The sequence below is a fragment of the Colletes latitarsis genome, chromosome 8 (genome assembly GCF_051014445.1).
Source record: "Colletes latitarsis isolate SP2378_abdomen chromosome 8, iyColLati1, whole genome shotgun sequence".
Lineage (NCBI taxonomy): Eukaryota > Metazoa > Arthropoda > Insecta > Hymenoptera > Colletidae > Colletes > Colletes latitarsis.
Genome location: NC_135141.1, coordinates 15,463,601 through 15,488,460, shown reverse-complemented (window position 1 = coordinate 15,488,460; position 24,860 = coordinate 15,463,601). Strand labels below are relative to the sequence as shown.

General features: G+C 34.3%; 1 protein-coding gene across 3 annotated transcripts in view; it reads left to right on the top strand.

The window, feature by feature from the left end:
* Positions 1–24,860, top strand: part of LOC143344907 (ubiquitin carboxyl-terminal hydrolase 48) — a 281,101-nt gene that overhangs the window by 242,978 nt on the left and 13,263 nt on the right. For all 3 annotated transcript variants that reach the window (XM_076771516.1, XM_076771515.1, XM_076771517.1), the window contains one exon: positions 5,997–6,081. In XM_076771516.1, coding sequence (XP_076627631.1) covers positions 5,997–6,081 — 85 coding nt within the window. The remainder of the gene's footprint in view (positions 1–5,996; positions 6,082–24,860) is intronic.

The window sequence follows — 24,860 nt, the reverse complement described above, 5'->3', positions numbered from 1 at the left end:
TGTCTAATACTTTTTTGTAGGTACCCATGAGCTCTACTTCAGAAAAAAGTTTCATTGAAATATATTCACTATTGCAGAGGTTATGACTGTTTGAAAATTGGACCAGTTTTATGTCGTTTTTCTCATTTTACAGACTCAAGGAACAACTTTTTCAATATTGTTAGAATTTCTACGTATTCTACACTAAAATACGTGGCGTTTGGCTTTTTGAACATTAAAATCGTCCAATCCGTTCAGAAGTTATGACATTTTAAAGATTTGCATGAAATTTCGGGGAACGATTTCTGGCCTGAAATTACATTTTGAGAAAGGAATTTTTTTCTCGAAAATGCGTAGAATTTTGGGGGTATGTGTAATGACCAAAGATGATTGCGATTGACTCTTGCAACGGAAAATAATTTTTCCAAGACGATTTGAAAGTCTTTTTTTTCACCCAAAACTTTCAGTACGTACACGAATTTTTTCCTCGAAAATGGATAGAATTTCGGAGGTATGTCTATTCACCAAAAATTATTGTAATTGACCCCCGCAACCGAAAATAATTTTTCCAGAACGATTTGAAATTTTTGAATTTAATTGTTAATAACTTTTTAACGAAACCTCGGCCACACTTGGGAAAAATTTTAATGGGAGATTCTAGATGTCAAAATAAGACGAAAATCAAGAATACCAATTTGTTGATGGAGGCTTAGTTAAAAAGATATTAACAATTAAATTAAAAAATTTCAAATCGTTCTGGAAAAATTATTTCCGATTGCAAGGGTCGATTATAATCATTTTTGGTCAATAGACATACCCTCGAAATCCTAACCATTTTCGAGAAAAAAATTCCTTACCGAAAATATAATTTCAGGCCAGTAATGTCGCTGCAAAATTTCGTGCGCATCTTTAAAACGTCATAACTTCTGAACGGATTGGACGATTTTAATGTTCAAAAAGCCAAACGCCGCGTATTTTAGTGTAGAATATGTAGCAATTATAAAAAAATCCGAAAAGTTGTTCCTTGACCCCGTACTGTTAGAAAATCCCCATAAAAATGGTCCAATTTTCAAACAATCATAACTCCTACAATAGTGAATATATTTTATTGAAATTTTGAGGAAAACTAGAGTTCATAGATACCTACAAAAAAGTATTAAACAATTTTTCTGTACAGCGCCAACCAAATTTATTAAAAATGAAAAATGAATTTTTAAGAAACATCGACAGGGGGTAGGTGCCGAAATTTTTCGGCGAAATTAAATAGTTTCAAATCGTTCTGGAAAAATTATTTTCGGTTACGGTGGTCAATTACAATCATTTTTGGTGAATAGACATACTCCCGAAATCCTACCCACTTGCTAGAAAAAAATTCGGGAAGATGTGAAATTTTTCGACGGAAAAAAAAATTTTCACATCATTCTACAAAAATTATATTTAATTACAGGAGTCAATTACAATCATTTTTGGTCATTATACATACCCCCGAAATCCTACGCACATTCGAGAAAAAAAATTCCTTACCGAAAATTTAATTAGGTGCCTTTTTTGAACGAAAAAAAAAAATTTCAAATCATTCTAAAAAAATTATTTCCAGTTGCAGGAGTCGATTACAATCATTTTTGGTCATTACACATACCCCCAAAATCCTATGCATTTTCAAGAAAAAAATTCGAGAAGGTGCCTTAATTTTTTGACGAAAACGAAAAATTTTCAAATCGTCCTAAAAAAATTATTTTTAGTTGAAGGGGTTAATCACAATAATTTTTGGTGAATAGACATACCCCCGAAATCCTGCGCATTTTCGAGAAAAAAATTCAGTACGGTTGAAACTTTAAACGTTAATAACTTTTTAACGAAGCCTCAATCAACAAATTAGTATTCTTGATTTTCGTCTTATTTTGGCCACGAGAATCCCCCATTAAAATTTTTCCCAGGGGTGACCGAACATCCTGTATATTTCTGTTACATGATAAAAGCAACAAATCCACTTTTGAATGATAATATAAATTATTTTAGTGAAGAAACGTGTATTTCTGCGTAAGGAATTCGGTTGCTGGATTCCATCGTTTTTCAAAGAGTAGAAAATACAAGTGATTTCTTGCGCGACGATCGGAGGGTTAATCCGTAAAGCAAATAAATAGATTGTGTTATTGTGAACATTTGGTAATGTACGAGGACGGTTTCCTGGACGAAACAAACGAATCGAGAGATCCACGTGGCTCCAGTTCCATGTGGAGACGCGTGATCCCACGTGTGATCTACGAAGACGCGTGGGAAGACACTCGTACGGATGTCGGCAGCTGTCCACACGTGTCCTTTATGTGCATCGCTAAATATCCATGACTCTTTTGCTTTCTTTCGATAGCACTTCTCAAGGAGGATACTATCGTGAGATTCTACAAGGGAGATCTATCGTGACGTTTCATGTGTACTTCCTGTTCCTGAACTGTTTCTAGAAAATAATTGTTGAATTTAGCGGTAATTAGCGAGTCCGGGTATTGACTGCAAACGTTTTGTTTTATTGATTGCCTGTGGTGTTGCTTGTTTAATTCTGTTCAGCTGACGGGCATCCATGTTTTTCTGTTACAAACTATTATTATCTATTTTTCTATTTCGTCCACAATAAATAAATTCTAACAATAATATAAGTGCCAAAGTTAGAAATTTTATTTTTACCATGTACCAATATGAATACGGTAGTATGTATACCATTTAAGTATCATATTTAATTTATAGCAATTATAAAAATATTCGAAAAGTTGTTCCTTGACCCCGCAAAATTAGAAAATCCCCATAAAAGAGGTCCAATTTTCAAACGGCCATAACTCCTGTAATAGTGAATGTATTTCAGTGAAACTTTTTTCTGAAGTAGGGCTTACGAGTACCTACAAAAAAGTATTTGACAACTTTTCTGTAGGACGTCAAACAAAATTACTAAAAATGAAAAAGGAAGTTTTAAGAAAAATCGACAGGGGGGGGTAGGTGCCTAAATTTTTCGACGAAAAAAAAATATTTCAGTAATTCAGAAAAAATTATTTTCGGTTGCGGGGGTCAATTACAACCATTTTTGGTCAATAGACATACCACCGAAATCCTACTCAGTTTCGAGAAAAAAATTCCTTACCGAAAATATAATTTCTGGCCAGAAATGTCTGCCCGAATTTTCATGCGAATCTTTAAAATACCATAACTTCTGAATGGATTGGACGATTTTAATGTTCAAAAAGCCAAACGCCGCGTATTTTAGTGTAGAATATGTAGCAATTATAAAAATATTCGAAAAATTGTTTCTTGACCTCATAAAATGAGAAAACCCCCATAAAAGAGGTCCAATTTTCAAACGGCCATAACTCCTATAATAATGAATGTATTTCAGTGAAACTTTTTTCTGAAGTAGACCTTACGAGTACCTACAAAAAAGTATTAGACAACTTTTCTGTAGGGCGTCAAACAAAATTACTAAAAATGAAAGAGGAATTTTTAAGAAAAATCGACAGGGGGTAGGTGCCTAAATTTTTCGACGAAAAAAAAATATTTCATTAATTCAGAAAAAATTATTTTCGGTTGCGGGGGTCAATTACAATCATTTTTGGTGAATAGACATACCACCGAAATCATGCGCATTTTCGAGAAAAAAATTCGAGTAAGTGCTGAAAGTTTTGGGTGAAAAAAAAGACTTTCGAATCGTCTTGGAAAAATTATTTTTAGTTGCAGGGGTCAATTGCAAGCATTTTTGGTCAACAGACATACCACCGAAATCCTACTCAGTTTCGAGAAAAAAATTCCTTACCGAAAATATAATTTCTGGCCAGAAATGTCTGCTCGAATTTTCATGCAAATCTTTAAAATACCATAACTTCTGAATGGATTGGACAATTTTAATATTCAAAAAGCCAAACGCCGCGTATTTTAGTGTAGAATATGTAGCAATTATAAAAATATTCGAAAAGTTGTTCCTTGACCTCACAAAATGAGAAAACCCCCATAAAAGAGGTCCTATTTTCAAACGGCCATAACTCCTATAATAGTGAATGTATTTCAATGAAACTTTTTTCTGAAGTAGAGCTCACTGGTACTTATAAAAAAGTATTAAACAACTTTTCTATAGGGCGTCAAACTAAATTGCTAAAAATGAAAAAGGAATTTTTAAGAAAAATCGACAGGGTACCCTTTTGGCGAAAAATAAAATTTTCAAATCGTTCTGAAAAAAATATTTTTAGCTGCGGGGGTCAATGACAATCATTTATGGTGAATAGACATACCCCCGAAATCCTAACCATTCTCGAGAAAAAAATTCCTTATCGAAAATATAATTTCTGGCCAGAAATGTCTCTCGATTGTTTATTTTTAAAACGTCATCACTTCTGAACAGATTGGAGGATTTTAATGTTTCAAACGGCAAACAACGCGTATTTAGTGAAAAATATGTAGGAATACTAATAGTGATGAGAAAGTTGTACCTTGAGCCCGCAAAGTTAGAAAAAACCCATAAAAATGGTCCAATTTTCAAACAGCCATAACTCGTACAATACTGAATATATTTCAATGAAACTTTTTTGTGGAGTAGAGCTCATGGATACCTACAAAAAAGTATTAGACAACTTTTCTGTAGGGCGTCAAACAAAATTACTAAAAATGAAAAAGGAATTTTTAAGAAAAATCGACAGGGGGTAGGTGCCTAAATTTTTCGACGGAAAAAAAATTTTTAATTAATTCTGAAAAAATCATTTTCGGTTGCAGGGGTCAATTACAATCATTTTTGGTCAATAGACATACCACCGAAATCCTACTCAGTTTCGAGAAAAAAATTCCTTACCGAAAATATAATTTCTGGCCAGAAATGTCTGCCCGAATTTTCATGCGAATCTTTAAAACGTCGTAACATTTGAACGGATTGGACAACTTTAATGTTTCGAAATGCAAATAACGCGTATTTTGGTGTAGAATATGTAGCAATTATAAAAATATTCGAAAAGTTGTTCCTTGACCTCACAAAATGAGAAAACCCCCGTAAAAGAGGTCCAATTTTCAAACGGCCATAACTCGTATAATAGTGAATGTATTTCAATAAAACGTTTTTCCGAAGTAGTGCTCATGGATACCTACAAAACAGTATTAGACAACTTTTCTGTAGGACGTCAAACAAAATTACTAAAAATGAAAAAGGAATTTTTAAGAAAAATCGACAGGGGGTAGGTGCCTAAATTTTTCGACGAAAAAAAAATTTTTAATTAATTCTGAAAAAATTATTTTCGGTTGCAGGGGTCAATTACAATCATTTTTGGTGAATAGACATACCCCCGGAATCCTACCCACTTTCTAGAAAAAAATTCGAAAAAGTGTGGAAATTTTTCGACGGAAAAAAAAAATTTCAAATCGTTCTAAAAAAATTATTTTCGGTTGCGGGGGTCAATTACAATAATTTTTGGTCATTACACATACCCTCGAAATCCTACCCATTTTCAAGAAAAAAATTCCTTACTGAAAATCTAATTAGGTGCGTAAATTTTTCGACGAAAAATAAAAATTTCAAATCGTACTGGAAAAATTATTTTCGGTTACGGGGGTCAATTGCAATCATTTTTGGTGAATAGACATACCCCCGGAATCCTACCCACTTTCTAGAAAAAAATTCGAAAAGGTGTGGAAATTTTTCGACGGAAAAAAAAAATTTCAAATCGTTTTGGAAAAATTATTTTCGGCTGTGGGAGTCAATTACAATCATTTTTGGTGAATAGATATACCACCGAAATCTTGCGCATTTTCAAGAAAAAAATTCAGTTCGGTCGAAACTTTAAACGTTAAGAACTGTTTAACGAAGTCTTCATCAATAAATTGGTATTCTTGATTTTCCTCTTATTTTGGTCTCTAGAATCCCCCATTATAATTTTTCCCAGGGGTGGCCGAACACCCTGTATAATATATAATATTTTGCGTGATTGTTCGTGCAGAACATTCTTATCTTGGTTGTGAAGTGTCGAAGATGTTCGAAGAAAATTTTTATTTGATTTCAGATCGACACACCGATAGAAAACGAGGCAGACGTCACGGCGGATGCGAGCAACCCCGAGGTTACCTCCCCGGAAAAGGGCTTCAAGGGTGAGTGAAATATCACGCAAAATTATACCATACTCGCCGAAACTATTTTCACTAATTACCATTTGACGTATTATCCCGCAGAGAATACTGATTTGCTTTACACGCTTTAAAAACCTTATTTTCGCTTAAGTTCATCTACCTGTATAATTTCACGGAAATGTTTTCATAGAATTTGCAATTCACTGTTTGAGACTTCGTGGATCATTTTTCTTCCTTTACAGTTTGTGGAATATCGCACATTCGCGACTGAATTCTTGGATTTAAAATAAAATCATTGTCCAAATTATTACACAATCTAAGGGATCATTCATCTCTGTGACATTTTTAAAAAATTGATTTCTTCAGGTGTTGTTCAAGTAATGTTTTCGAAAATTTAGTTCTTAATTTTAGTATAAAAGTTTAAATGTGTTTTTCTCGGAACGTAATTTTTTCATCTGGTGTAGATAAAATTTCAGAAACTGTATGGATGATTACTCCGAACAAGTAATTCCAAGCATTACTAACTCTCGTCGGTACCAGAATTATATTTTTATGTTGAGTATATCAGTTTTTTTTATTCAAAATTTGCTGAAAAAGATATGAAATTCTAGAATTTTCACTTTCAGCACTTGCCATTTTACCAAATTTCACTATAAATTATTTATATTTGCGCGGGCGATAACGATAGGCATACTAATTAAGAATCTTTCCAACTTTTTGGTTTTAAACCATCCTGAGAACTTCAACGACTTCGACAGGGGGTAGCTGTCTAAATTTTTCGGTGAAATTGAAAAGTTCCAAATCGTTCTGGAAAAATTATTTTCGGTTGTGGGGGTCGATTATAATCTTTTTTTATGAATAGATATACCCCCGAAATCCTATCCAATTTCGAGAAAAAAATTCCTTACCGAAAATATAATTTCAGGCCAGAAATGCATCCCTGAAATTTCATGCGAATCTTTAAAACGTCATAACATCTGAATGGATTGGCCGATTTTAATGTTCAAAAAGGCAAACGACGCGTATTTTAGTGTAGAATATGTAATAATTATAAAAATATTCGAAAAGTTGTTCCTTGACCCCACAAAATTAGAAAACCCCCATAAAAGAGGTCCAATTTTCAAACGGCCATAACTCCTATAATAATGAATGTATTTCAGTGAAACTTTTTTCTGAAGTAGAGCTTACGAGTACCTACAAAAAAGTATTTGACAACTTTTCTGTAGGGCGTCAAACAAAATTACTATAAATGAAAAAGGAATTTTTAAGAAAAATCGACAGGGGGTAGGTGCCTAAATTTTTCGACGAATAAAAAAATTTTTAATTAATTCTAAAAAAATTATTTTCGGTTGCGGGGGTCGATTGCAATCATTTTTTATGAATAGATATACCCCCGAAATCCTATCCAATTTCGAGAAAAAAATTCCTTACCGAAAATATAATTTCAGGCCAGAAATGCATCCCTGAAATTTCATGCGAATCTTTAAAACGTCATAACATCTGAATGAATTGGCCGATTTTAATGTTCAAAAAGGCAAACGACGCGTATTTTAGTGTAGAATATGTAGCAATTATAAAAATATTGGAAAGGTGATTCCTTGGCCCCGGAATGTTAGAAAATCCCCATAAAAATGGTCCAAATTTCAAACAATCATAACTCCTACAATAGTGAATATATTTTATTGAAATTTTGAGGAAAACTAAAGTTCATAGATACCTACAAAAAAGTATTAAACAATTTTTCTGTACAGCGCCAACCAAATTTATTAAAAATGAAAAATGAATTTTTAAGAAACATCGACAGGGGGTAGGTGCTGAAATTTTTCGGCGAAACTCAAAAGTTTCAAATCGTTCTGGAAAAATTATTTTCGGTTACAGGGGTCATTACAATCATTTTTGGTCATTACACATACCCTCGAAATCCTACGCGTTTCCTAGAAAAAAAATTCCTTATTGAAAATGTAATTTATGGCCAGAAATGTTGCTTGAAAATTTCATGCGAATTTTTAAAATGTCATAACTTTTCAACTGATTGGAAGATTTTATTATATCAAACGACAAACAAGGCGTATTTTGGTGCAGAATATGTAGACATTCCAAAAATATTCGCAAAGTTGTTCCTTAACCCCGTAAAGTGAGAAAAACCCCATAAAAATGGTTCAATGTTACAACAGTCATAACGCCTACAATAATGAATATATTTCAATGAAACTTTTTTGGGAAGTAGAGCCCTTGGTACCTACAAAAAAGTATTAAACAACTTTTTTGTAGCACGTCAAACGAAATTACTAAAAATCAAAAACGAATTTTTAAGAAAAATCGACAAACGGGGTAGCTGTCTTTCGATGAAATTGAAAAGTTTCAAATCATTCTGAAAAAATTATTTTCGATTGCAGGGGTCAGGTATAAGTCTTTTTGGTTATTACACATACACCCGAAATCCTACGCACTTTCAAGAAAAAAATTCCTTACCGAAAATATAATTTGGTGCCTACATTTTTTCGACGAAAAAAAAATTTCAAATCGTTTTGGAAAAATTATTTTTAGTTCTCGAAGTCAATTACAATCATTTTTGGCGAATAGACGAACCCCCGAAATCTTGCGCATTTTCGAGAAAAAAATTCAATACTGTCGGAACTGTAAACGTTATTAACTTTTTAACGAAGCCTCCATCAAGAAATTGGTATTCTTGATTTCCGTCTTATTTTGGCCTCTAGAATCTCCCATTAAAATTTTTCCCAGGGGTGGCCGAACACCCTGTATATCACTATAGCCATCTAAGTGAAAAATAATAGATTTCTTTTTCCTCAACCTAATATGTATTAAATATAGTGTTGTTGGCTCCCAAAAAGTTCCTGGAGCCGATTTATGTAACAAATAGATATTATAGTAACTATTTACAATCAGTAAATTTATTTATTAACAAATGTATATATACAAAATTATGTGTTAACAATGGTTCGTAAAGTTCTTGAAGTCTACTTGTTCAAACTTGCATTCTCTTGTACACTCTGGTAATTGTTCGCTTGTAACTGATGTAACTTGTAACTTGTAACTTAAATTCTGTTATAATTTGTAACTTGCTCCCTGTTCTATTGTAATTTGCTCTGAGTTCGTTCGGTTCAGTGGTGATTATATACGGAGTTCAAAAATAGGAGATTCTATTAACAAATCCGAAGTTTAGGCCAGTCCTCTCGAGACTCCAAATCCCACCCACTGGGGGTTGTACAGGGATGGGTGTCCGCGGTCCCAAGGGGCAGGTAAATGGGCCCAAATTACGGTGAAACTAATTAAGTACGCTAAATAGCTTTAGGGTACGGAAATTTCTATCGTCAAAAAAGGTACATATGCCAGATGACCAAATTAAGCAATTTAAATAATATTGAAAGTAAATGACGTGTCCTATAATATAAAATGTTTGGAATTCCAAGCAACTGGATACCCAGTTGTTCATCTGTTATTCGTTATTAAGAATGTTTATTTAGATAAGAATTTAGCCTATATTTGTTAGTGCACCTTTTGAAAAAATCGGAACCATTCGCCGGAAGACAGGGTTCGCGCGTCCCGACGAATCGGAAATCGTGGAATCAAGTGTTCCTGGCAGTGGAGGGCTCGAATTAAGTTGGTCGCGTTCAGACGCTCGTACCGATCTCCGACGAAACCAATCCACTTAACTCCCAACCCCCCGAACCCACCCCCTCCGTCAGGAAGAAGGAAGGTCGTCGAGGTTTTGTTCTCGAACAAAAATCTGACAAATATGCCGCGATTTACCGAAGAATGGAGGCGAAGTGCAGTCACCCGTCCTCTCGCCTCTCTTTTCCCTACCCCGAGAGATCCTCGTCCCTCTCCACGGCGTATCTCCGTGGCCTACGGGGGCGGCGAGCAAAGGGTGACTCTTAAATTACTTAGACCCGAACAAAACGTAACAAATGACGGCGAATCGGGCCACTTATGCGATATTGGCCCATCACCGGCACCCACGTATATTGATACATCGCATTAGGGCTGCCAGACACCACCACCTTTCGAACGTCTTCCTCGTTCCTGCTGTCCCACGCGAGGGTGAGAACCGTTTCGCAATACCGTTTCTGTGCTCTTTGATAGAATTTCGTGTCCCTTGATGAGACCGTCTATCGCTTCGCGTTTGTCTTCCTGCATTTCTTGTTGTTAACGGAGAGTTTATAGAGGGTGTCCCGCATAAAGTAATAGCAATAGCGATTCTTCCTAAAAAAATACATCGAAAGTATAGGATGACATATCTTTGTGCGTGTCTCCGTTTTCGAAGAGATGAAATTTTTAATTGTTAGAGCACGTGCCACTGTATTCAGTTATTTATTATTCATTACTACCAAGTCAAATTGCTGGGGAAAATTTTAATAGGGGATTCTAGGGGCCAAAATAAGACGAAAATCAAGAATACCAATTTCTCGATTGGTCCCTACTGAATTTTTTTCTCGAAAATGCGCAAGATTTCGGGGGTATGTCTGTTCACCAAAAATGATTGTAATTGACCCTCACCACCGAAAATAATTTTTCCAGAACGATTTGAAATTTTTTTTTTTTCGTCGAAAAATTTAGGCATCTAATAAGATTTTCGGTAAGGAATTTTTTTCTCGAAAGTGCGTAGGATTTCGAGGGTATGTCTATCCACCAAAAATGATTGTAATTGACCCCTGTAACTAAATATAATTTTTTTAGTATGATTTGAAATTTTTTAATTTCGTCTAAAAATTTCAATACCTACTCGAATTTTTTTCTCGAAAGTGGGTAGGATTTCAGGGGTATGTGTATTCACCAAAAATGATTGTAATTCAGCCCCACAATCGAAAATAATTTTTCTATAACGATTTGAAATTTTTGAATTTAATTATTAATAACTTTTTAACGAAGCCTCCATCAACAAATTGGTATTCTTGATTTTTGTCTTATTTTGGCCTCTAGAATCCCCCATTAAAATTGTTCCCAGGGGTTGCCGAACACCCTGTATAGTAAGTAGAGAGGAAGGTCAAAATTTGGGTTATCCTTCTATAAACCAAATTATATTTGGTTTTTTAAAATAGTAATATTTCGTAAATAAAAATAGTTGATATAAATAGTTCGTTTATACGTCATATTGCTTTAAAGCCATAATTGTTACTTATTGATCTTAGAATTAAATCATATTTTAAGAATGAATATATTATGTATTTACAAGTATGAAAATATAAGGTGCCCCTCGAAATATAGTTTCAGTGACCAGGGGCGTCGATTCTTTATGGAAAAGTAAATTAAAACTGCGGAATGAAATTTTATCGAACGTGGTTTGGTTTTTGAGAAAATCTTCTTTGAAAATTCTTGGGGTAGAATTCAGTATGACTCGCCTGATTCGTCTGACCATTACTTGATATTTCTACTTGATATTGCGTTGTTGTTCGTGAATATACAGGGTGGGGCAGTAACTATTAGCACCTCAGATATCTTCGAAACTATAAGTTTCACAGAAATATTTGCTAAAGTAAATTGCACAGTACGAAGGGCGCTATTGGGTGGCGATAATAGTTTTTTTGCAGGTGGAGGTACTTCGGACATTTCAAGGTCACATCCATTTTTTTTAATGGATCGGTATGTTTTTGCTTCCGTATCACGATAGAGGATCTTAAAACGAGTTCAACGACCTATTACACAAGGTCATTGAAGGTCATAGAAAGTAGAGAAAGGCGATAATACTTACCATATAAGTAGAAATATTCAATAAAAGTCAGACGTGTCAACGCGTGATCTAAAACCATTCAAAATTAAATATCTCAAAAATGAATCCACGAATGAAAAAATAATATTTCACATTTTCGACTTACTTTCGGAAAAGGAATTCTTCCCTCGCTAAAATTGGGCAAATTTTATTCACGAATAAACAATGTTTCGTTCATAAACTAGTTTTTATTTGAAGCTTTGCTCGCTTAAACATTCTAATTTACGAATGATTTTTTGAATAAAATTTCCTGTACCACGGATGCTTGGAAGATTTTCACTAAAGTACAGTTTCTACTACTTTTTCTGTCAATTTTTCGTCCAATGATTCGCGTGGAATGTTGAACTTTTGAATTCTTCTTCCTTCGAACGAAAGTATTTCCGGTGAACACTCGGAGGGGTTCTCACGGGGTTGGAAGTTTCCATCCCTTTCACGGCACAGTTCTCTCTCTCTTTCCAGGACTTGGCTTTCGGTTATTAATGGTTTTCGCGAACTCGGTTCATTAAGGAGGAGCTCACGAAACTCCGCGGCACATTCATGAGACAGCCACCCCCTCAGTGGGGAGTGAACGTGTCAGAAACGGTGGTTGTGCTCGAAATTAGTAACGTATATTATTTTCAAGGGCCGCGGTGCAACTTTCTCGATCCTTTAACTTCCTCGAATTCAAGTCATCTCGATATTTCGCTGAGTGGTAACTTCCGAGTGGCCTTTTTCTACATATTTTCCATCTTTGTAAATAATTAAGGGGGGATTCTGATGTAACAACATTAAAATTAAAGTTTTCTTTCTTATCTTTTTTGTACAAATATCAAAACCTCCAAACAGCAAAAACAAAAGAAGGAAGGAAAAAAACTTAACCTATTATGACGCCACCTAGCGGCATTACTTAATGACAAAAAGAAAGGCGCGAAATTGAAACTGAATATTCCAACAGTTCTATTGTACTGGACTTTTAGAAACACTTAAACTATAGGAAAATATTTTTTTAGTCCATTTTTAAGCATCTTTTATTAAATATTAGACGATGTTAACGCAACCAATGAAAAATTTTCTTAAAGCTGATTGGTTTCCACTGGTGTTGAATCTATTTTAAACAAAAAGTATGGAAAGTTTAAAAAATTATCATTTTGAAAAAAAGATTTTTGTATCAGAAAACAATTTTCTCCTCAAAATGCTATAGTATTTTAAATTTTCCATATTTTTCTGTTCAAAATAAATTCAGTACCAGTGGAAACTAACCAGCTTTAAGAAAATTTTTTGTTTCCCCTCTTAACGCAAACTTATTATTTCATAAACGTGTTTCTAAGATGTATTTCATAAAATTTCTTAAAATTGTTGGTTTAAATTCTTGACTGTAACGTTATCAGAATCCTCTACTTTCGCATTTCGAAGTTGAATTTGTTCAAACATCACAAAATATGTTATACAACTAAAATCACCATGAATTCGAACATTAAAGTCTATTTTGCACAAATGATACTTTTGTAAATGATAGTGTATGAGTTATAGAGAAGGAGATATAGCAGCACAATAATTCATCAAAATAATAAATTAAAAAATTGATCGAAACTTTGGTCAAGTTTTGTTGGTGGATTCGTCAATAATGCTACATACAGCATTTCTTTTAACTTTCGCCCAACAGTAGATTCATCAAACTTTTTTTCTGCTTATTACGTATTTATACTTATATTGAAAATTTCACCTCGATCAAGCAACTAATTCAATTTGAAGATTGCAATTAGTAGAAACGTCGAATTTAATTTTTAACGATACGATAGTGGATCAGAGAAATCGGGTGGGGGGAAAAAATTATCATTCCTGATCAGGTTGATCGTTCGCGGACCTCGTCGAGGTCTTTCATAGCAGCGCCGTATCAATTTCCCCCCTCTTCGGACCTTTTTGCCAGCCGCTAGAATTACACGCGCTATTATCGCAAAAAGCTCAACGCAGATAAGAAGCGGGATCCGCGCGCGAGCAGTCCGCCGCTTGCGGAAAGTAAGAGATGAAGACATTATCGTGATCGTTGGCCGCGCGTTTAACAGTCACAAGAACGCAAAGAAGACTCCGAGAGAATGAGAAAGATGCACCTGTCCACCGTTGCACTAACAAGACCCGCGACCTGAACGCTTACAATTGTCGCCGGTCTGTTTGTAAAACATCTTCTTGAATATCAATATCCACGGATGAATTGTTCTATTCGGAATCGACAGTCTTCAGCAGTGTGTTCTACAAGTAAAACTAACACCAAAATGTTATAAATGCTTTGTTAAGAAGTTGTGTTGGTTTTGGACAAAACTATTTCTTTCTCATTCGATTAATAGTGAAACGCAAAATCTCTTTAAACGATGTTGATTTTTCTAATTATAACTGTTGAATCGTATGAATGAACTTTCGTATTGTATTGTGGCAGAAAGAACGCAGTCAGGCCACGCGCGAATAATTTATGCAAATGTACCGACGGATCCCACTCGTTTCATACTTTTTATACTTTCTATTGGACAGTTTATACAGACCCGATCAACGACAGACGCAGCACACCACACAGTACAACACACAAGCGCACGGATGGTGATTATCTTTTCACACCCTCTCTATCATCATCCTCGCTATTCACGCAAGTCCTATTTGAACAACGTAGACCCAATGACGCTATACACCTTTCGTATTTATCCTTATACAATGCTTTCGTTAATACATCCGCCAACATATTTTCGGTACTAATATAAGTTACATTAATTTGAGCATTTTCGTAGGCCTCTCTACAAAAATGATGTCTTATGTCTATGTGCTTACTTCTATTATGACTGTCGCATAGAACTTCTGACGGATTTTTCGCTAAGCTACCTAGATTTATATAATTCAAAAGTCTTCTTAAATATATGATCTCTTTCGATACTTCCGTAAGCGCCATATATTCTGCTTCCATGGTAGAAAGCGCTACAGTTGGTTGTTTTTTAGCTTTCCAACTTATTGGTCCACCTGCTAATATTAGTACGTTACCAGAGCATGACCTCCTATCGGTAATGTCTCCTGCCCAATCGGAGTCAACGTAGGCTTTTAATTCTTCGCCAGTAGGTTTCTAATGTATACTGTAGTCCACAGTACCTTTCAGGTATCTTAATACCCTTTATGCATATTTCCAGTGTTCCATATTGTAATTTGAACAAAACCTGCTTAGTGCACTTACGGCAAATGATATGTCGGGACGAGTGGCATTGGCTAAATATATTAATGCGCCAACTAATTCTCTGTAAGGGATGCTACTCATTTGATCCCTCTCTTCCTCCGATAATGACTTCCCTTTTTGTAATTTTAATCCAGGTTCCATGGGTGTCGATATTGGTTTGCAATTTTGCATTGTAAATTTTTCTAGTAAATCTAAAATATACTTTCTTTGGTTTAATTTTATATCTCCGGTATCACCATTCCGGATAACGTTAATTCCTAAGATGCTGTTAACAGGACCTAAATCATGCTCTTCCAGATTGCTTCAATCCATACAATGGTTTTTGGAGAAGGCATACTAAGTTTTCATTGTTTGTTGAAAATAATTCCGGTTGCTCCATATAAATTGTTTCTTTTAATTCGCCTTGTACGTAGGCTGATATGACGTCCATTTGGTGAACGTACATTCTCTTCTCGACTGAAGCAGCTAAAATTGCTCGCACTGTCTCGTACCTTGCTACTGGAGCAAACACTTCTTCATAGTCTAAGCCGTATTTTTGTTGATGGCCTCCAGCTACTAATCTTGCCTTATATTTATTTATAGATCCATCATGGTTTCTTTTTATTTTCAACACCCATTTGTTCGATAAAACCTTTTTATTTTTAGGTCTTGGAACCAGTTTCCATGTTCTGTTCTGCATTAACGTTTCGTATTCTGCGTCCATAGCTTCTAGTCAGAATCGTCTATCAGTTCGATTTTTAATTTCACTTGGGTCCATCGGCTCCATAACTTCAGCTGTTTGATAGTGCTTCTTTGGCCTTCCAGGTTTACCTGTCTTAATCATTTTAGGTCTGCCAGGCCCTCTCTTGATTGATTTTTGATTACTTGTTTGGATATCTTCTTCTCCTCCTTCTTCTTCTTCTTCTTCTTCTCCTTCCCAAATTATTTCTCCTTTTTCTTCTTCTTCCCAAGATATTTCTTCTTTGTTTCCTATTTCAGTAACAGTTTCGTTTTTGTTTTCATTTATCAATAAATCCTTATATGGGGTTGTACGTTTGTTTCTCAACAATTCAGAATTTTCGTCATATTCTATAAAACGTACATCACGTCTTTTTACAACAGTATTAGTTCCAGTTAACCATAATCTGTACGCCTTGGATTCATTCGAATATCCGACCATTACATATGATCTACCTTTTTGGTGGAATTTTCCAATTCCAGGCCCCTTTTCCAATGCTATCACTTTGCATCCAAACGTCTTCATAGATCCGACGTGTGGTTTTCTCTTGTTGTATGCTTCGAGTGGGGTCATATTATTTAACGTGGAAGTTGGGCTTCTGTTTCTAATGAAACAAGCTGTATTTATAGCTTCGGCCCATAATGATTCAGGTACTCCTGATTGTATTATCATACATCTTGCCATTTCGATAAGTGTCCTATTAGCTCTTTCAGCCACTCCGTTCTGTTCTGGCGTATACTCCACGCTTAATTGTCTCCGGATTCCATGCGTCTCTAAAAATTGTGTGAATTCTTTTGAAACATACTCATTAGCATTGTCAGATCTGATACCTTTTATTTGCTTTCCTGTTTCCTTTTCGACACGTGCTTTGTAATTTTTAAATGCATTGACTGCTTCGGACCTGTTTTTTAACATCGTTACCTCCGTATATCTTGTTGCATCGTCGATAAAAGTGATGAAGTATCTGGCGCCACCAAGTGAATTGACCTTCATGGGTCCACAAATATCTGTGTGTACTAAACCCAAAATTTCAGATCTTCTTTCTGTTGAGGGTTTGAATAGTAATTTGTGTATTTTCCCAAGATGACATACCTCACATTCAAAGTTTTTGTTTTGACCAAACAACTTCAAACCTGTTACCATATTTTCACTTTCCAATTTTCTTAAATCATTCTGGTTGAGGTGGCCCATCCGTTCATGCCACCGTTTAAAATGGTTTTGACTTTTGTCTTCTGTATTCATGGCCTGATTATACACCGACTCTGTTACAACATATAATTCCCCTCTGCGAATTAAAGGTTACATTATATCCATATTTTGTGATTTGTGGGACAGAGAGCAAGTTATGTCTTAAATTTGGTACGTACATGACATCGCAAAGTCTTATGCTATCAATTGTATTCGAATAACTTGTAATTTTTAATCTAACGTCACCAATACCCTTGCATCGTATGTATTCTTTGGCAGCAGTATATACATTAGTGCTTATTTGTTGTTTCATATTAATAAAATTATTGCTGTGTTTACACATGTGTCGTGTAGCACCGCTGTCCAAGCACCATTCATTCCAATCTTGAATCGTTGGATTAGTACTCAAGGTAATAGCACTCATAGCTCTTTCTCTGGTATATTGATTATGCTGCTTGTTTTTGAACCAACATTTGTCTGCTCTGTGACCGTTCTTGCCGCACACAGTGCATTTTATTACAACTTTATTAAACTTATTTTTGTTGTACTTACTGTGAGAGTTTTCAGTCTTCATTCTCGATTTGGTTCTTGTTAGTAATGCATCATTATTTTCTTCACTTTGATTGTCTGTACCTTTCTCTTGAAACCTTGCTTCCAATTCAATTAATTTTAGTTTTAAGATGTCTATTGTCGGTAAATCATCCCTAGATTCTATTGCTGTACAGAAGCTTTCATATTCTGGTGGGAGAGAATTTAATAACATTATTGAAAGTAGCTCACCTAGGATCCTTATACCAGCTTCTTCCAATTTTTCAGCAACGTTTACAAATTTGTTTATGTATTCCCCCATTGAGACATTTGATTCTTTCTTCATCCTGTATAATGTTTTGTACAGAATGGCTTTCCTCACCGGGCCCTTTGACTCGTATATATTTCTTAATGTGTCCCACGCTGCTTTTGAGGTTTCACACTTCTTGATGTTATTAATTTGATTTTTATTCACGCTTAAGAATAAAAAGGCAAGGGCTCTCTCGTCCTTGCTGTCCCACTCTATTGCATTTGCTTCAGTTTTTATATTCTTTCCATTCACATACGACCATAGTTCATTACATACTAGTATACATTTCATTTGTATCTTCCAGCTTTCATAATTGTCGTCATTTAATTTTTCAATCGCATGAGTTCCAAAATTTCCCATAGCCATATTTTTTAGGTTACTTTAGCACGTGGTTTTCAGCTATGCTCCTGGGCCCATAACCTGTTGAATCGTATTGTATTTGAACACTCGTTTCATACTTTTTATACTTTCTATTGGACAGTTTATACAGACCAGATCAACGACAGACGCAGCACACCACACAGTACAGCACACAAGCGCACGGATGGTGATTATCTTTTCACAATAACAATTTTTTTGTTCAATAAAAAATTAAGATCACCTTGATTTTTTTTAGTAAAATTGTATTGTTTGCTTTTTTTCATAAATCGATGCATCTTTGTATCCTTTTGAAAAAAATATTAGAGGCTTTAGGTGGAAGATTGAATAGTTCAGTCCCGAACTCCCATATACAGGATATTCGGCCACATCTGAATAAAATTTTAATGGGAGACTCTAGAGGTCAAAATAAGACGAAAATCAAGAATACCAATTTGTCGATTGAGGCTTCGTTAAAAAGTTATCAACGTTTAAAGTTGCGCTTGTAGATAGACAACCTGCGTACAGCTGCGTGCGCACGATAATGATTCTCACTCAGCTTGAGAGACTCTACTTACTGACGCATCGACAGCCTCACAGTTTTCTGAGTGAGAATCACTGTCACGCGTGCGCAGCTGTTCGCAGATTGCCGTTTTACAAACGGAAATTTAAACGTTGATAACTTTTTAACGAAGCCTCGATCAACAAATTGCTATTCTTGATTTTCGTCTTAATTTGGCCTCTAGAATCTCCCATTAAAATTTTTCTCAGGGCTGGGACCTTTCGCATAATGATTTTAAGCCAAAAAACAAAATATCGAATTTTTAAAAATTTTAGTTACCTAACCCCTTAACATATGTATAAACGCACATATTTAACAAACAAGAAGAATGAATGTAAGAAGATCGTTCTTAAAATATTATCGCGATGTGAACAAACAGAAACTGTAAAATCATTTTCCAGCACAATGTTCATGACAATGTCAAGATGTACACAAGAAATAGCATCATGCATTTTAATGCATATGGAGGAACACCCTGTATATTCGAATTGTTAATAAATTATTGTATTGGAAAATAAGTGTGGTTTTCTTTTCTATTTGCTAAATAATCGACTCTACGAACTTTGTGGCAGCCAACACGTTGCATCTAACGTTACCAGGCTTCAAAAGACATTGTCTGCATATCTATGAACTTGACTTAAGGGAGGAACCTCATGTAAATGGCCTGTTTTTCAAGAATTTTTTGTGAAAAATGTAATGCATAGATTGATTTAAAATTTTAGGTATCATTTATTAATATTATAATGTAACATGAGTATTTTTTTTAAGCCGTAATTGTTAATAAGGACGGTACAATGGCGGCTTGAAAATGGCATTTTGTAAATGCGCCGTGCAGCGTACAGGTTTCAAAAATGATCCGAAACCAAAAAATTAAGATGGATTCTTTAGTTTATGGAAGAACGCTCAGCATGACGTTTTTCTTTTGTTAAAATTTGCAAAATTGCAAAAATGGCGAAGTTATGAAGAAAAGAAGGATTTTTTTGTTATGAATAATTGTTAATATCAGTGTTTTAAATACAAAAATAAAAAATCGGAGCTCGTCATGCTGAGGCCAATTATTTATAGAATATTTGTGCCAAGTTTCATGAAGATCGAGTGATTAGTTTTTGAGCTTTGTTGCACGGCGTGCGAAATTTTGCGTTTCGAGAAAGACGCGTTTAAAGTTTGAGTAATAGAAAAATCGTGAAAAATTCGTAATTCATTTCAATTTACCGTGGTTTTTTACTAATCTACGATTCCAGGGCCATGGAACAGATCTTCCTCTTCTTCGAAAAGTTGTGATTTAGCCATTTTTTCTTTTTTTAGAGAAGCGTGAGCCTCTTTTGTGCAATGAAGACTGCGGCGCTACTGCTATTTAATACGGCGTTTATTTTCACGATCAATGAATGTTTTACTCTGCTGTCCAATTACTATACTGAGCTCTTGCATTATTTGAAGGACGAACGAAAATCCTTCGTTGAATATGCCGGCAGCCAAAAAAGCAGTTATTTCAATAATTTTTATGCGACAATTGAAATGCTTAGGAGCTAAACGCCAAATGATGGCGTTAAAGCTCTCGTTAGCATTTTGTGTATGGCCACCTAAACATCTCTCCAACAAATCATCTCGTGACAAATCTTTGTAAATTGGACGAATATGTTTTTGCATATCTTCGTGTAATGGAGGTGGATGGTAAAATTCTTGTCCCAAGGCCTATGCAACGCACCACTTACACCACGAATCGGTACCAGGAGAACAGTCGTCGTGCTGCAGGTTTTCATTTGTTGAAGACAGATGATTTTGCACTTATCGACTCATTTTCACTGTTGATTACACGGTCTCTTGGAGTTACTTCTATATTTCTTCAATGTCTGTTTCTAAGCGTTCTGAGCGTTCCGAGCTGCTTCTTTCGTTAAAGTCTTTATTCGACCGCCAGCAGAACGCTCGCTTCTCTTTCCGAAATCGACACCTCATATCTCTAAAACCTAAACATCCGTCGCCCGACTGCGGTGATCGCTTATACAACCATAAGACCAAGTGTTCGACGAGCATTCGACTACCCGAGGCGCTGCGCCCAATACAACTATTTACTTTATTTTTAAAATAAGGTACAAGGAAATCTCTGATCAGTTTCTAACTTTTTTATCGTATTCCTGAGGAAATTTCCTATCAATTTAAGCAAAAAAAAAAAAAAATGCTCAAAAATTTCATTTTACATGAGGTTCCCCCCTTAACATCCGAACAAACCACAATGTTGCGTTAACAATTGGCCGTACCGATCGAATGGCTTTACAGATTATGCGTGTTAAGTTCACGGGACGCGCATTTCCCTTCAGGTCTTTTTCGGTCTCTTCGTCTCGCGGCATTCTAGGTCGAAGGAGATAATGCAATAATAAGTATAAGTTAGGTGGAAAGAGGCCCGGCGATCGGGGAACCAGTGTTCCTCGCAATCTTCAGGTGCCGACTGATTATTATGTCGTTCCGAACGGGCCCCAAGCATTTTCACGAGCACTCTGAATGGCTTCGTTGCGTTTCCTCGCAAAGCGACTCCGTTTCTGATGGTCTTATTTTAAACGGTTTGCTGGGTTTTAAGTCGAGGTATCGGTTCTTAGCGACCAGTGAGACTCGAAGTAACCTAGTTCGAAGCAAAATCCTTGCAGGACAGTAGAAACATCGCATGGTGTCCATCGAGTTCTTTATTAAAATTAATAATTGTTTCTAATATTTTCACTTATCTTGATACAAAATTATGTAATCAAATATTAGTAGATGTCAAGCGAGCAACTGGTAGCAAAAGATGCACTCCAAGTTCGTTGAGGCCCAAAAAATACCGCTTTTTTGGAATTTATTTCTAACAAGGGACCATCCCGAGGTGTAAATCTCCAATTTTGATGAAACTTCGCAATTATGTAGTTCTCATAAATCCATTAGACACGTATTTTTTTGTAGCTGCTAATATTTACTTTAAGGGGTTGAAATCAGCCCTCAAAGTTGGAGGTTCAAAACATACTTTGTTGAATATCTCGGAAACTATTAGAGATAGGGGTGTACTTCAAATGGATGAAATTTATGTTTTTAAACGGCGAATATGATGGTGTAAAGAGATTTGCAAAACTTTTATTTGTTTCAACAATAAGTTAAAAAATAGCACATTTTTTTATTTTTCTCGTTGGATATTAATGATTTCTTTCTTATCCATGTACAAAATACGGATAAATTGGAATTTTGATTTTTTCACAATAAAGAAAGATTTTATATTTGTAATTTTGTTTGTATTTCGTGTTGTACGAAGTACCAGATCGCACACAGGGTGTTCTAGGCCAAAATAAGACGAAAATGAAGAATACCAATTTGTTGATGGAGGCTTCGTTAAAAAGTTATTTTGTTTGTTTGTGTTAAGAAAATAAATTAAAAAATAATTAATTTGTTGAACCTTATAAAGGTATATATTCCTTTAAAAGAATACTAAATATTAACTCGTACCTTTCTAAGGTATTCTTGCATCATAATATTTTTTTCTTTGTTCCTCTTTGTCATCATTTTAGTTTTTGTTCTCTTACGTTTCCACTAATCCATTTGTTTTTTTTTTCTTTTTATTAATACTATATGATAATGATCCGCTTAAATATTCAACAAATTAAAATAATTTCTAGTTTGAGTTTTCATTTCAGATAAATCGTATTTCATTTTTAGGATAACGAAGTACTGATTTACGAGGAAAAAAGTTTCGAATTTTTTAACTGGTCAAGGTGATTAACTCCTTAACGAGCTGAAATGTCTTCCTTCGCGTTGTTGTTCATCAGACACTTGCCTATATTTAAGTCTCGATTATTATGATTTTATAAACGTAAATTACGTTCATCAAGGAAAGGGAATTTTCTCTAGTATCAGACAATCTCCATTACACTTACAACATTGATAATCACACAGAATTTAGTATTATATAATATATTGTAAAACAGAAAGAAGTTATAAAATGCGAAGATTCATATTTTAATAAATAAATTCACCTTGAAACAAAAATATATTTCTTTAATTTTTCACGTAAGAAACGGCAAAAACTTTTCTTGGTACCTGATAACAAAGTTGGGCAAATTTTATTCTCGAATAACGAATAAATATATTAGATTCACTCGTAAACTATATGGAATTTTTTAGAGACCCATAAATAAGCTAGATAAATAGTAATCCATTTGATACAGAATAATATACCCACTGGGAAGATAAAATCTTTCATAAAACCAAGGAATAATGTTTTCTTTTTACCATTCTATAATCCAAATTATTTTCGACTTCTGAAAAAAATTATATGATTATTGATAAATTTCAAGACATACAAATTTTCAACTATACTTATTCCAGTGTAAGATATTGTAAAATAGTTGTATATCGACTGTTTGTAAACTATACTATTGCTTTGAAACTAAAATTGGTGTACAATAATGCTGATTTACGTAGAATCACGCTCGACTATAGACGGATTTATTAAAAACAGTGGTATACTATAATAGTAAACTCTTTATTTTAACAAGTTGACGCGTTGAAAACCTTGTAGAAGTATTTACAAGTAACAAACAAATAAATAGAAAGAATAATTTCTCGTACTTGTCGTTCTTTTACTTATTTGATGGAGAAATTTTTTACAATATAACACCGTTTTAATCAAAGAAATCGTTATTTCTTTATCTCATCGAATGAATAATAACCTGACCACCAGCGAAACTTTGACGAAATACCATTTAATTTTTGTAATCATTTACGTCGATATTCCAAATTCAGAACTTATTATTCAAATTTATCGATAACATAATTGTGCTTTTCAAATGAAAATTCTAGAGGTGTAGAAGCCATTGTTCCTAGTTATTGATTTATTTATCGAAGGAGCAATTACCTTTGGTGTTTTAACTATATACAAAACAACCATATTGGTGAAACTTTTTGATAAATATTCTGCACATTCTTTGAAATTGCAATTATAAACTAAAGAATGATTACTTAAGAAAGATTCAAATAAACAAGACGTTTTCACTCCATAGAAATGATATGTCCAATATGGCGACGAAAATACGAATTAAAATTCCATATTTACCAGATTTTGCTTTAAGACAAATTTTAAATAAGTATTTGCGTTTAAAACGTGAGAGTATTTCATCAACCACACTATTAAATTCAGGGGTAGAATATTTTTTTAATTATAGCAAATTAGGCACCTTTTTCAGAAGCATTCTTAGCAGTTTTGTCATGAAATCTAATTACAAGTTTAAAACCTAATTAGACTTATTGAATTTTAATTTATTGTGAGATACTAAGATGGATATACTCAAAATAATAGTCAGTAAATCAGAAGAAATATCTGGAAAGTGATTATTAATTCTGAATAAGATATTGTTCAACATTTTATATCACATTAACCAAACAGTTGCAACTTATTCCGTCTCCAGAAGGAAACACTTTTTCCTTGATATATCCAAGTCGTAATTAATGTAATATTCCTTTAACACGTTGACTGCCAGTCTAAAATCCAAAAATTGTTTACAAGACCAAAACTTTGATTTTAGTCAATTGTAAACTACACAACTTAAAAGTTGTCCTAGTAGTTGCTGTTGGAGGACAACGAATCTGAATGAATGAATGTTTTGTGTGTGTGTGTGATGAAGAAACACTCATTAGTTTCTCATTAGCTATTTTGTTCATTCATTTTCAGTTTGTTCCGTTTTGTACCAAAAAGAAATTTCGTGTCAATTAAAGTTTATATATTACTGCTTACGTTAAAATCCACTGTTATTATATTGTTAATAAATAAAGTTCAATCGTTACTTTCGTAAATTTCCTCGTTAAAATTTATTTTCTTTAACATTTCAACTTGAGAATTGTTTTAGTTCCACTGTTGAAAGTTCATATATGGGTGACGTGGCAAAGTGTTAAAGATTTCGTAAAAATGAATTTCAATTACAGAAATTGAAGTGAGCTAGTAGGCGAAATCCCAAATTTTCTTGTCGAGAAGTTCTTATTATTGTTGCATTCGAAACATCATCTATTTTTTTAGACAAAAATACAAATTAAAATTCCATATTTACCAGATTTTGCTTTAAGACGAATTTTAAATAAGTATTTGCGTTTAAAACGTGAGAGTATTTCATCAACCACACTATCAAATTCAGGGGTAGAATATTTTTTTAATTGTAGCAAACTCAGAAGCATTCTTAACAGTTTTGTCATGAAATCTAATTACAAGTTTAAAAC